A 14,053-nucleotide genomic window follows, 5' to 3' on the forward strand; every position below is an offset into this window, starting at 1 on the left:
AGTTACCAGGCGGTGTTGTCTTAAGATTGTACCCCACCTTCTAAAACAACGACCAATATAGCAATGTTTGTTCATGCATTAATTGGAACTCCATATTATTGTAAACATGCTTTGACATGTTTTTTATATTTTGATAGCATAGATTAATGCTCATGTACAGCTGGTGAGTGATATCTTCCTGACAAATTGTAATGTATTAGATAACCATAGATCACAGCGGAGCCCACTCCAAATATGTTGGCCTAATCTCAAGAAGGTGGGGCTTGGAATATAGGTGCTCACTAGGGTGGGGAACTTTAAAACTGATCCACTTGTGCACCATTATTATATGCCGTTGGATCTGAGAATCTTGGAATATTCTTTTATTGAATGGTTAGGATTAAATCATGATAAAAAGGATAAAAATGTAAATTTGTAATCCCTCTTCATCTTCCCCACTTTACTGTTCTTCGTCTTCTCCAACCCCCACTGTTCTTCATCTGACCAGCGCCGGCCATGTCACCGCCGCCACCCCTTGACCTCACAGCTCCGACGATTTCCAGTTTCAGAACCTCTCCCCCCTCCTCCCCCCCCCCCCCCCTCACTCCCACACTGCCACAAAAAAAACCCTGAAATCTCAAATGCCAAATACCCAGAAAATACCCATAACCCACTACAAATTAAACTCAGAATCCAACCAACCAAAAACCCCCATGAAATCATGGAGAAACCCCTGTGGTGTATGAAGATCTGAAGAACAGAGAACATAAGCATGGAAGTGAAGATCTGAACAAACCTTGGGAGAACATATACCAGAGAACATGAAGGTTTGAGGGTTTAGGGTGGTAAATGAAGAGGGTGAAGAGTTTGTTGAAGAGGGTGAAGAATCCGCCATGGTCGTGAACGCTTAGTTGCTTCTTGGGGATTGTGACTTTTCTCTGATGAATTTGAGATTGAAACTGGGGTTGTGGATGAAGCTTGCGGATCATGAATCGGTGGGAAATTTTCGAGCTTGTGCCTGAAGAAATTGGTACTGATAGAACTGAAAAATCGCATTTTTAGAGTGTTAGAGAGGGTTATGCTGGTTCGTCTATGGAGGATGATCAGTGAAGTGGATTTGGGGAAATATGCAGAATATAAAACTCCAACTGTAGAAGTATCTCAAACACCTGTGTCTCTTAGAGGGTGAAGAGTTCTAGTCTTGATTCTGGGTATGAAAAGGGGTGGTTTAATCGGTGTAAAGAAGGAAGGTTTGGGGTTGTAGGTTTTGTGGAAAGGGGGTGGCGGCTAGGTTTTGGTGATTGTAGGTGGAGAAGAAAGGGGCTGCTGACATATTTTTTTAATATATTGTGAATTATCAAAATTGACCCTGGGTGCGCCGGTGGACCACTTTTAAAGTTGTCCACCCTAGTGAGCACCTGGAACATATACATTAACATGTGATAGTTGATCCTTCAGAAAGTACTCTAAGACAACTCCATGTGACCTCTTATATGCCCTTGTCTCCCTTAGGCCCCATAACTCTCATCTCATTGCCCTCCTTCATAGATCATTCAAGTAGCCGACAATTTGTTATATATCCTTTCATCTATATATATTCATGGCTGCAGGCACTTAGGACCAACACAAAGGCATTGGAAATTCAAAGCTTGCATTTTATATACACATCTTTTCAAGACCCTTCTCCTCTTAACACACACAACAATGGGTTTTGGTTTACCAGGTATCCGAAAGGCATCATTTACTGTAAACCAAGCATCTTCAAAATCTGTGTGAGTGCCAAAAGGCTATCTTGCAGTTTACGTTGGAGAGAAAATTAAGAGGTTTGTGATCCCCATTTCATACTTGAGGCAAACTTCATTCCTAGAGATGCTGAACCAAGCTGAGGAACAATTTGGCTATGACCATCCAATGGGTGGTCTTACAATTCCGTGTGGAGAAGACATGTTCTTAGAAATTACTTCTCAGTTGAATTAGTACTAACTGCATTAATTGAAGGAGCTAACATAGATTATTTGAGACAATTTTTTGTACAGCAGGGAATTTCTTTTACCTTTGTAGTGTGTCTTTGTAAGCAGAAAAATGCCATTTTATGAGGTAGTTATGAACAGAGAGATTGTAACATGTTTTGGTAAAATCTATCTACCTATTTATAATATATTAATCCTGAAGCGCGGAATGTGGCGTCTCCATATCAGCTTGTTACTTTCATCTACTTCTTCCACATCAGCTTCTAATCCTATGTGGCATCCCAAACTATTTGTGTGCATCTAGCTTTTCTATTAATCCTTTTAAGATAAAGGATAAAACAAACTCGGATTCAGCCCATGTCGTCATTAGTATTGTTATCAATTTCATCTTCATCTTCAGTGTCGGAATCATCACTAGGCAGCATACTGTAGTCAGACCGAAATTCTTCATTGGTTAGATCAGAATAGAGATTGAGGCCGTAGGCTCGGTAACCAAGCTTCTGATTCTCGCGGGTGACCCATTCAAGCTAAGTCCTTCCTTGAAGATAAGGAACCTCCTTTGTTCCTCTTCTTCGTCTTGGTAGCCGCCCTTGCGATATTGACCGCACCAGGCATTGAAATGTTGTCTGGCTTGAGTTTCAGAAAAGAGATCCTTGTGATTGTTGTCTCCTAAGTCATTCTTCTTGGCAACTACAAGAAGAATACAATACAATTAAGCAGCCACGATACGATGCATAACAAAAGGAAACATCAAACATGAAATATATATGATTTAGGGTTAGGGTTTGATTGTACCATTAGGATGATCATGATCAACGTTGTCATCAGCTTTTAATTTCGCAGAATCCTTCCCAACTAAACCAACAATTAAAATTAAAATTAAAATTTAAAACAAAACAACAACCCATCCAAACATGAAATTAGGGTTTGTATTAAAATAAAACCAAGAGGGTTTGTACCTGAATCGTCATTGTGATTGTGATCCAAAAGGAGGGTGAGGGGTCTGGAATTAAACATCGTTGTTCGTTGAAAGCAGAAATGCTTGCTTGCTTGCCCTAGTTCTCTTAAATCCTATTCCTTCTCTCAAAGTTTAAAAGCCCAGCCCACACAATAATAAAAGTGTTATGATTAAAAAATAACAAAAATATTTTATCATTTAATAAAATAAAAGTGAGTACGTAATATGGACTCACGATATCATTCCATTCAGCACCATATATTTTATGCCACACTGAACTTTAACAAAAATGTGAGGGTGTAAATGATGGAGGGATTGCTCCAAATAAATCATTATAGGATAAATCTAAAGTTTCCAAATTCTTCATCTATGAAATAGTGTTTTTTCTTTTGAAAATAAAACCTGATGCTTGATACTTCAGTTTGGTAAAAAATAATCTTAGCTTTTAGCCTTGCTGTGAATCAAGTATTTATGTCTGCTGTGGAATTTATGTGAACAATCGAGTCTAAATTTCTTGGTTTTCTTTTCTTAGCAGTTGCTACTTCTGCAAAAGGACCTAACAAAGAGAAGTGAAAATCACAATTGATAAAAGAAATGTTTAGAAGCTGAGTTCATTGACATCAGTCTTTACACAAAAAATTAAAATTAGAGGATTAACTATTCCAATTTGTAATTCAGATAGTATTTTCCCCATTTCTGATTAAAGGGGTAATCTTTGCAAGGTAAGAATATGCCTATTGTACAAAATTTCTCCACTATCCTACGTCAGTCTCCTACATAGTGAGATTTATAGCCCATTAAAGCAAGAAGTTATGTGTTGGAAGACATCTTCGGTGCAAGGAATTGTGAGGCCGCCCATGGGATGATCATATCCAAACTCTTCCTCAGCTTGATTCAGCAAATCTTGAAATGAAGGTTGGTTCAAGTATGATATGGGGATCACAAACCGCTTTTGTTTTTCTCCAACATACACTGCAACATGTCCCTTTGGCACTTATGAAGATTTTGAAGCTGCTTGGCCAGCGAAGGATGTCCGTCGAATAGCAGGTAAACGGAAACCCATTTTTTGTGCTTATTTGAAGGAAGCAAAAAACAAAGATATCAAACTTTTAAGAAGATTGTGTTCTAAATACTTGAGGAAGGCCAATGACTTGTGCTGTTTATGAAGGCAAGAGGAGTGTATTTATAGTTTTTTTAGGGTCTTTGGAAACCCAATTCTAAGTGAAATTATTGTTGAATGATGGAGTGCATACCAATGAGATATCAGGTGATGTTGTCTTAAGAATTAAGATTGTACCCCACCTTCAAATACAATGGCCAATATAAAGAATCCACCTGCAATGCTTGTTCATGCATTAATTGGGACTCCATAATTTTGTAAACATGCTTTAGACATGTTTCTACACTTCGAAAGCAAATATTGATGCTGATTTAGAGCTGGTAAGTGATATTTACCAGAAAAATTGCAAGACATTGGATATTCATAGAGTCCATTGTGATCATACATCTGTTTTATTTCAAGTAGATTAAAATGCTGGCCTTCCTTCAAGAATGTGGGGCTTGCAATATCTTGATAGATGATCCTTTAGAAATTTCTCTAAGACAACACCATGTGACATTTTATATGCCCCTGTCTCCCTTAGGTCCCATGACTCTCATCTCATTGCCTTCAATCATTGATCTTTCATGTAGCCAACAATTTGTAACACATCATCTCATCTATATATATATATATAATGGACGCAAGCACTTAGACAAAAATATTTACACTTTTGTGGACTTTTTAGACTGTACCAGACCCAACATGCAGTTGTACGATATACGCTACAAAAAAAGAGAATATTGAAAGAGAGTATTATTACGCATTTAAAAAATAAAAGAGTATTAAAATGAGTAAGAGACCTCTTGAAATAATTAAAAAAAAATTTAATATATATTTAATTTAGTAATTTAATATTTTTTTTAATGCAAGAAAGGAGAAAACATTTGGGCATAAAGCGACACAAGATTAATAGGAGCGCGTCGCGTGAATTGAAAGCACACAAGAAGCGCGTGGTGTAAAAACAAAGTCACTACCTATTACTATAAATGGCATGTACAGTCAATGCTTCCCTTTCCAAAATCCACACAAACCCCTCACTCACTCATTGCAGTGCAGTGCTTCTCCGGCGACCACCGTGAATCGAGTGGATTATTGCGGCGACGCGTTCATCGTTGATGATGCTTCCGCCTGTGGCATCTCATTATCTTTCTCACTCTGAATCGCTCGCAGTACCCAAGAATCAAAACCCTAGAACACGCTGATCGCTGCTTTCATTCGTCTCTCTGTTTCAATCGCGCTTCAATCTTAACCCTAACATTAGGGTTCTTGACGTGTATGCTATTTATTCACTCAAGGGTTTCTTGATTCGATAGGAAAGGATGAGAAGATTGGGAACGACAACATTTTTCTTCATCTCCTGTTTCTTGTCCCTCAAGGTATCCTGACAGGGAATCGGAGATGAGTTTGGATGCTGCTAAAATGGTCGTCACTAGGACAAGGCAAGAGATTGAAGAGCAATTGGGGCTGTATGATGGCTTGAAACACGAGCGTTTCTGCGTTTCGTTTCTGCAGCTCTGCAGTTCTTACCATGGTGCTTAAGCTCATTGTCAAGAATGATTTGTATGGTCAAGTGGGTTTTCCCAAGCACTAAGCAATCTGAAATTCCAGAGATATATGGTCTGGATGCAAAAACAAAGGTGCATTCATTGAAGAATCCCAACATCTGGTTTTAGTATTCACAAAACATTTATTATGATAATAATTCAAGTTCAACATGATAGACAAAGGGTATTTATGTTGAAAGTCATAAAAACTAGAGTGCAAAGTAGGTCAAGATCAGTTCTCAACCCTATTAAAGTCAATTTGTGAAGTAATCAAATCTGCATCAGTCTTGATTATTGTACTAGACTACTATGACTTTATCTAACTTTCACTGCCTTGTGTTTTTTCCAATACAACATCTGCTAACAGTAATACATGGGGTTTTTTCTTTTTCTTTTGAAGGGAGTTTTTAGGAACCTGGCCCTAGTGGAACTATTTTGACAGACACTCATTGAGGTAAAATTTTAATTATTACTTGAGAGGTAGATAATAGCTAGGCTCATTGATATTTAGCCTCTGAAATATGATTTACATAACTTAGTTTGTCTGAAAATATGTAAATTACAAGGCTTCTTTGTTCTTTCCTTACTACAGGCTGCAACTTATGGTTTACCTGTTGTTGCAACAAAAAAATGAAGGGCCAGTGGATATTCTGAAGGTATACTACAACTATTTTTACATTAATTTACTACATAGTTTATATTACGAAACTAGTTCTCACTTTTCAATCAGGGGCCCTCCACAGTTTTTCAATATTTCTACTTATCCAAATTGGTTTATTATTTGATAATAACTTGCTAAGCAAGCAAGCTACATTCTCTCTTTTGCGTTAATTGTATATATTGTTTGTGTTAAGTAATTTATTTTTAGTTTACATCCCCTCACTCCAGGCACTCAACAACGGACTCTTAGTTGATCCACATGACCAGAAAGCCATTGCAGATTCACTGGTAAAGCTTGTTGCAGACAAAAATCTTTGGCTAGAATTCCGCAAAAATGGCCTGAAAAACATTCAGCGTTTTTCATGGCCTGAACACTGCTGCAACTACCTGTTGCATATAGAGCATTGCAGAAGCCACCACAAAACCCCCCGCTTGTAAATTACACCAATTACAGAAGAGCCAATAAGTGACTCATTAAGAGATGTAGAAGATATTTCTTCAAGATTCTCCATTGAAGGAGACTCTAAGTTGAATGGAGAGATGGACCCAGAAGCAAGGCAGAAGGAAATTATCGAAGCAGTTACACGCGAGGTCTCCTCTACTGGAAGTTCTAATGCAAGTTACTTTCCTGGAAGAAGGCAAATGTTTGTTGCAGTAGCTGCAGATTGTTATGATGTTGATGGAAATAAAACATTAATCTTTCAGGAAATTCTCAAGAATGTGATGAAAGCAGCAGTGCAGCACCACCGGGCATTAGCTCAGGCCGGGAGGGAGTAGTATTGCTAACTGGTTTAAGTTTACAAGAGACAATTGAAGCACTGAACAACTTCCAGGTAAACATACTGTTCCTGATACATACTGTTCCTGTTTTCTTTTGTACGGAAACTGAGGTAATATTATGGGTGCAGGTTGATTTGTGAGTGTTGGGGAAATATTATATCAACTAGTGACCAGGAGGCTGCCATTCGATGGAATTTGTTAATTGCAGGTAGTGAATTGGCAAAAGAACATTAATTTTTTTATTATTATAGTTAGTATGTATTGTTTTTAATTTTTTTGTAAAAAATTATTTATTTTGGTATTGTAAATATCTCTTATCCCTCAATATTGTTTGTTTTTTCGGCTGTTTCAAAATAGTTTGGCATCTACCGAACTGCACCTACGAGAGGCTTTGAAAGAGCTACATTCAAGCAGTTCTTCAATCACAATTTCTTACGGGATCCCAGCTCGCAAGGGTATGTATATATGCTGCTGCCTCTTCACTTTTTAACATTCTTTATTCCACTACCTTAGGCTTCATCTCCTGTTTCTTGTCCCTGAAGGTATCTGAAAAGGAATCGGAAAGTTGCAGAGGAGCAAGTGCCACGGTTGATGTGCTGCATCAATTTGTCAAAATGGTATTGTGTTTTTCATCTTTGCTTTGCTTGCCTTGCCTTCATTTCTGCTTGATTTGATTTTGTGAGGCATAGTAGATGTTGGACCATAAGTAAGATTTTCATGTTGGCAGCACTTTCGTACTTGTCTCTTTCTTTCACTTGCTAAGACTTACGGGTTTCTGACATTTGTATTCTTTCAAATGCAATTTCCAACCCAATCTCTTGTCTGAAATGGACTTCTCCAGTTTATGCTAATCTGTAAACCTAGAAAGAATCCAATGATTATTTTTTTAACCCACCTTCATATTTTTCTCTTGAGTAACACCTTTATTTGACCCTATACATGGGGGGATCCATAAATTTTCCAAATTAAGGATGAGATGGGAAAGAGGAAGAAAAAATTATGTGGGGGAAACATAAGAAAGGTCTGATGCATGTAGCCTTACCCCACTTGAGTGGATGAATTTGAAAACAAAGAAAGGGCACTCAGTATGTTAGAGAATGATTTTCTGTTCATAATTTTACTGTTTTGTTCAAGCCACTCTGTAATTTACTACAAGGCCATATTTATTAATTCTGTTTGACTCATGAAATTTAACATCTTAAGTAATTAGATAGTTGAATAGGAGATGATTTATATTAGACGGAGAGAAAGAAGAAGAAGAAGTAGTTGGTGTAGGTGAATTAGGAAAAGCAAGTGAATTAAAGAAATAATTAGTAGCTGAGATCATTGCCGTAAGTCATTACAAAGAAAAATAGAGGATTGAATTTGCCAATTTGTAATTCAGATAGTAACTTTTTGCTCATTTCTCATGAAGGGGCAGTAATATTTACAAGTTAAGAAGATGCCTATTGTACAAAACTTCTCCACTATTCTATGTCAATCTCCTATAGTGTGGCATTTAGACCCCACTCAAGCAACAAGTGATGTGTTGGAAGACATCTTCGCTGCAAGGAATTGTGAGGCCGCCCATGGGATGATCAAATCCAAACTCTTCCTCAGCCTGACTTAGCAACTCTTGGAATGAAGGTTGGTTCAAGTATGCTACGGGGATCACAAACCGCTTCTGTTCTTCTCCCACATAAACTGCAAGATATCCCTTTGACACTTCTGCAGATTTTGAAGCTGATTGGGCAGTGAAGGATGCCCGTCGAATAGTAGGTAAACGGAAGCCCATTTTTTGTGCTTGCTTGAAGAAAGAAGTAAAAAGCAAAGATTTCTAACTTAAGAAGATTGGGCCTAAATGGTTGAGGATGTTGTGTTGTTTGTGAGAGGAGTGTATTTATAGGTTTTTAGATTTTTTAGGGAATTCAATTCCAAGTGAAATGATTGTTGAAGGATGGAGTGCATACCAATGAGATATCAGGTGGTGTTGTCTTAAGATTGTACCCCACCTTCTAAAACAATGGCCAATATAAAGCATCCACCTGCAATGTTTGTTCATGCATTAATTGGGACTCCATAACATGCTTTAACATGTTTTTTTATTATATTTTGACAGCATAGATTAATGGTCATGCACAGCTGGTGAGTGATATCTTCCTGACAAATTGTAAGGTATTAGATAACTATAGATCACACCCCACTCCAAATATGTTGGCCTAATCTCAAGAAGGTGGGGTTTGGAATATATACAATAACATGTGATAGTTGATCCTTCAGAAAGTACCCTAAGACAACTCCATGTGACCTCTTATATGCCCTTGTCTCCCTTAGGCCCCATAACTCTCATCTCATTGCCCTCCTTCATTGATCATTCAAGTAGCCGACAATTTGTTATATATCCTTTCATCTATATATATTCATGGCTGCAGGCACTTAGGACCAGCACAAATCATTCAAGGCATTGGAAATTCAGAGCTTGCATTTTATATTCACATCTTCTTTAGACCCGTCTCCTCGTAACACATACTACCATGGGTTTTCGTTTACCAAGTATTAGAAAAGCACCATTTGCTTTAAACCAAGCATCTTCAAAAGCTGTGGAGGTGCCGAAGGGCTATCTTGCAGTTTATGTTGGAGAGAAAATGAAGAGGTTTGTGATCCCCATATCATACTTGAGGCAAACTTCATTCCAAGAGATGCTGAACCAAGCTGAAGAACAATTTGGCTATGACCATCCAATGGGTGGTCTTACAATTCCTTGTGGAGAAGACATTTTCTTAGAAATTACTGTCAAAGGAATTGATTGACTAATCAATTGAATAACAGTTACTGACCAGATTAATTGCTGTATATAATTGTAGTTGACCAAGCCTGTAATTAGGATTAATTGTTGATTAGCTGTTACAGATCAGGGAAATTATTCCCATAATTAGGAGAGATATTATTTCCATATTTGTAATATGTTATCAGTATAAAGTTAGCTCTATGCTGTGTACTCAGCATCAAGACAGTATTTTCATTCCATATTTTCCTGAGTTTGACATGGTATCACAGCTGGTTTTCGATCATATCCTAGTCTAGCCAGAAAATTCCTAGTCTCTTGTCCTAGACCATGTTTTTTTTCTCAGCCTTGTCCTAGTTCAGACCACGTTCCTTCGTGGTTATCCTCGATACACCCTTTGTCTTCGTTTTTTTTCTCAACCTCATGGCTACAGAAAAATTTGATGTCTTATTTGTTCGCCTTAATGGCAAGAACTACTCAACCTGGGCATTTCAATTCGAAATATTTGTCACGGGTAAGGACCTTTGGGGTCATGTTGATCGCAGCGACCCAGCTCCTGATAAAGACAAACATAAGACTGAACATGCCAAGTGGGAGGTAAAAGATGCTCAAGTCAAGACATGGATCATCAGCTCTGTTGATCCCAGCATCGTTCTTAATCTTCGACCGTTCAAGACGGCTGCCGATATGTGGGACTTCCTAAAGAAAATCTATAGTCAGAATAACGCTGCTCGTAGGTTCCAACTGGAACATGACATCGCCATTTCTCAGCAGGAAAGTCTCTCGATCTCTGAATTTTACTCTCATTTCACGAATCTTTGGGCTGAATATACTGACATAGTCCATGAGAACTTGACTGCTGATGGTCTTAAATCGGTACAGTTAGTTCATGAAACTACTAAACGAGATCAATTTCTTATGAAATTGAGATCTGACTTTGAAGGCATCAGGTCTAATCTCATGAATCGGAACCCTGTACCCTCATTGGATTCATGTCTCAATGAGCTACTTCGTGAAGAACAACGCCTCCTCACTCAAACATCCATGGAACAACAAAAGTCCACCTCTGTTCCAGTGGCATATGCAGCACAAGGAAAGCCAAGAGGGCGAGACATGAGTGCTGTTCAATGTTTTTGTTGCAAAGGCTTTGGACATCTTGCTGCAAATTGTTCAAAAAAGTACTGCAATTACTGCAAAAAGAATGGACATATTATCAAAGAATGCCCAATAAGACCTCCAAAGCGACCGGTCACAGCATTTACTGCCTCGGTTGGTTCTTCTTTTCCTAGCAATTCTGCCAATTCAGCATTTGTCCAACAAAATGCTCCTGCCCCTGTTCAAACTCTGACTCCTGAAATAGTTCAACAAATGATCATTTCCGCATTTTCTGCTTTGGGAATCTCAGGTAAATCTTTCTCTACCTCTTCCCCTTGGTACTTTGACTCTGGGGCTTCCCACCATATGACAAACAATGCTCAATTCCTTACTGATGTCACCAAATATTCTGGAAATCTCATGATTCATACTGCTGATGGCAACCAATTACCTATTACAGCCACTGGTGATATTTCTTCAACTCTAACAGATGTTTTTGTGTCCCCTGGTCTCACTAGTAATCTTATTTCTGTTGGTCAGTTAGTTGACAATGACTGTCGGGTAGAATTCTCAAAATCTGGTTGTCTTGTGCAGGATCAACACACGGGGAAGATGATCGTGAAGGGGCCTAAAGTTGGACGTCTTTTTCCACTCCATTTCCCTTTGTCTCAATGTCTTTCATTGCCTTCTGTTTCTTGTAATTCTGCTAATGTTGATTACCAAACGTGGCATAAACGTCTTGGTCATCCAAACTCAGTTGTACTTCATGACTTGCTAAAATCTGGTTTCCTTGAAAATAAAAAGATCCCATCTTTTAGTACTATTCAGTTTGATTGCAGTTCGTGTAAACTTGGCAAGAGTAAGATTCTACCTTTTCCAACTCATCATTCGAATGTAGAAAAACCTTTTGATATGATCCATAGTGATTTATGGGGGATGGCCCCTGTTACATCTCATGCTAATGACAAATATTTTGTCACTTTTATTGACGACTATAGTCGTTTCACATGGATCTATTTTTTGCGCTCAAAAGCTGAAGTATTTTCTACATTCAAATTCTTCCATGCTTATGTTCAAACCCAATTTTCATCAAAAATTAAGATTCTTCGCTCTGACAATGGAGGGGAGTACACATCTCATTTGTTTCAAGAGTTCTTGCAAAATAATGGTATTCTATCTCAAAGGTCTTGCCCTTCAACTCCCCAACAAAACGGGGTAGCAGAAAGAAAAAACCGCCATTTGCTCGATGTTGTCCGCACCCTCTTGCTGGAATCTTTTGTGCCAACTCGTTTTTGGTGTGAAGCTCTCTCCACTGCTGTGTATCTCATTAACCGCTTGCCTTCTCCATCTTTGAACAATGACACTCCTTTCACTCGGTTATTTGGTCATCCACCCACATATACTAACCTTCGCACCTTTGGTTGTGTGTGTTACCTTCATCTTCCTCCCCAAGAACGCACAAAGCTCACTGCTCAATCTATTGAATGTGCTTTCCTTGGATACTCTACTCACCATAAAGGTTTTCTATGTTATGATCCTAGTCAATGTCGGATTCGGGTCTCAAGAAATGTCATCTTTCAAGAAAATAAATATTTTTTTGCATCTCACCTAGACCATAGCTCTCCTTCAATTTCTGTTTTGCCATTGTTTTCTAGCTCTGCTATAGGACCACAATCAGCAAGACCTCTCTTGACGTATCAAAGGCGTGGTAATGTTGCTCCAAATTTGCCACCAGAACCTCCAAGGCCTCTTCAGGATCCTTCCCTGCAAGCTGATCCAGTACAGGCTGCACTACCAGACCTTCTACGACGCAGTTCTCGCGTTCGTAAACCACCTGAAAAGTATGGTTTCACCTCTCCCTTGTCTTTGACAGCAACTTTATCTTCTGTTTCTCTCCCTTCCTCTTATAAACAGGCAATGGAGCATGAATGTTGGCAAAATGCTGTTGAAACAGAACTTCTAGCATTAGAAGAAAATCAGACATGGGATGTGGTTCCGTGTCCACCATCTGTTAAGCCTCTTGGCAGCAAGTTTGTGTTTTCTATAAAACTTCGTTCGGATGGCTCAATAGACCGGTACAAGGCTCGACTGGTTGTTCTTGGAAATAAGCAACAATATGGACTTGACTATGATGAGACCTTTGCACCTGTCGCCAAGATGACAACGGTGCGTACTATTCTTGCAATTGCTGCCTCCCAGTCTTGGACATTACATCAGATGGATGTCAAAAACGCCTTCTTGCACGGTGATCTCAAGGAGGAAGTTTACATCAAACTTCCGAGTGGTATGCCCACACTCTCCCCTAATGAAGTTTGCAAACTGAAGCGCTCTTTGTATGGTTTGAAACAAGCACCAAGAGTCTGGTTCGAGAAGTTTCAATCCACACTACTTGGATTTTCCTTCACACAGAGCCAATATGATCCATCCCTTTTCTTACAAAGGACTTCAAAAGGTATCGTGGTACTCCTAGTTTATGTGGATGATATTGTGGTGACAGGGTCTGATCAAGAGGTTATTTCTACAATTAAACAATTGTTGCATTCAACTTTTCGCATGAAAGATCTTGGACAGCTCACTTACTTCTTGGGGTTAGAGGTACATTATCAGCCCAAAGGAATATTTTTAAATCAGCACAAGTATATTCAAGACCTGATCCAATTAGCTAGCCTCACCAATGTGACCTCAGTTGACACCCCCATGGAAGTTAATGTGAAGTATAGACGGGATGAAGGTGACCTTCTAGAAGATCCCACTTTATATCGCAAGCTGGTAGGTAGTCTTATCTACCTCACCACCACCCGACCTGACATTTCTTTTGCTGTCCACACAGTCAGTAAGTTCATGCAATCACCTCGGCATTTGCACCTTTCAGCAGTACACCGCATCATTCGATACCTCATTGGTACCTCTAAACGTGGCTTATTCTTTCCTACTGGATCATCACTTCAGCTCCAAGCATACAGTGATGCTGATTGGGCCGGATGTCCAGACACAAGGAAATCTACTACTGGTTGGTGTATGTTTCTGGGTGATGCTCTAATCTCATGGAAATGTAAGAAACAAGATTCGGTCTCAAAGTCATCAACTGAAGCAGAGTATCGCGCCATGTCTGTTGCTTGCTCCGAGATAATTTGGTTGCGTGGTCTTCTTGCAGATCTTGGGTTCCTTCAAACACAACCAATTCCACTACATGCCGACAAC

At 38.9% G+C, this 14,053-nt stretch overlaps 1 protein-coding gene and 1 pseudogene across 1 annotated transcript; one reads left to right on the forward strand and one right to left on the reverse strand.

The window, feature by feature from the left end:
• Nucleotides 1-1,683: 1,683 nt before the first annotated feature.
• Nucleotides 1,684-9,999, forward strand: LOC130745043 (auxin-responsive protein SAUR65-like; annotated as a pseudogene).
• Nucleotides 7,663-8,799, reverse strand: LOC130747564 (auxin-induced protein 15A-like). Its single transcript, XM_057600537.1, has one exon. It carries the CDS (start codon nt 8,765-8,767, stop codon nt 8,492-8,494), a length of 276 nt encoding a protein of 91 aa, XP_057456520.1. The 5' UTR covers nt 8,768-8,799; the 3' UTR covers nt 7,663-8,491.
• Nucleotides 10,000-14,053: the final 4,054 nt, after the last annotated feature.

This window comes from Lotus japonicus, chromosome 3, assembly GCF_012489685.1.
Source record: "Lotus japonicus ecotype B-129 chromosome 3, LjGifu_v1.2".
Classification (NCBI taxonomy): Eukaryota; Viridiplantae; Streptophyta; class Magnoliopsida; order Fabales; family Fabaceae; genus Lotus; species Lotus japonicus.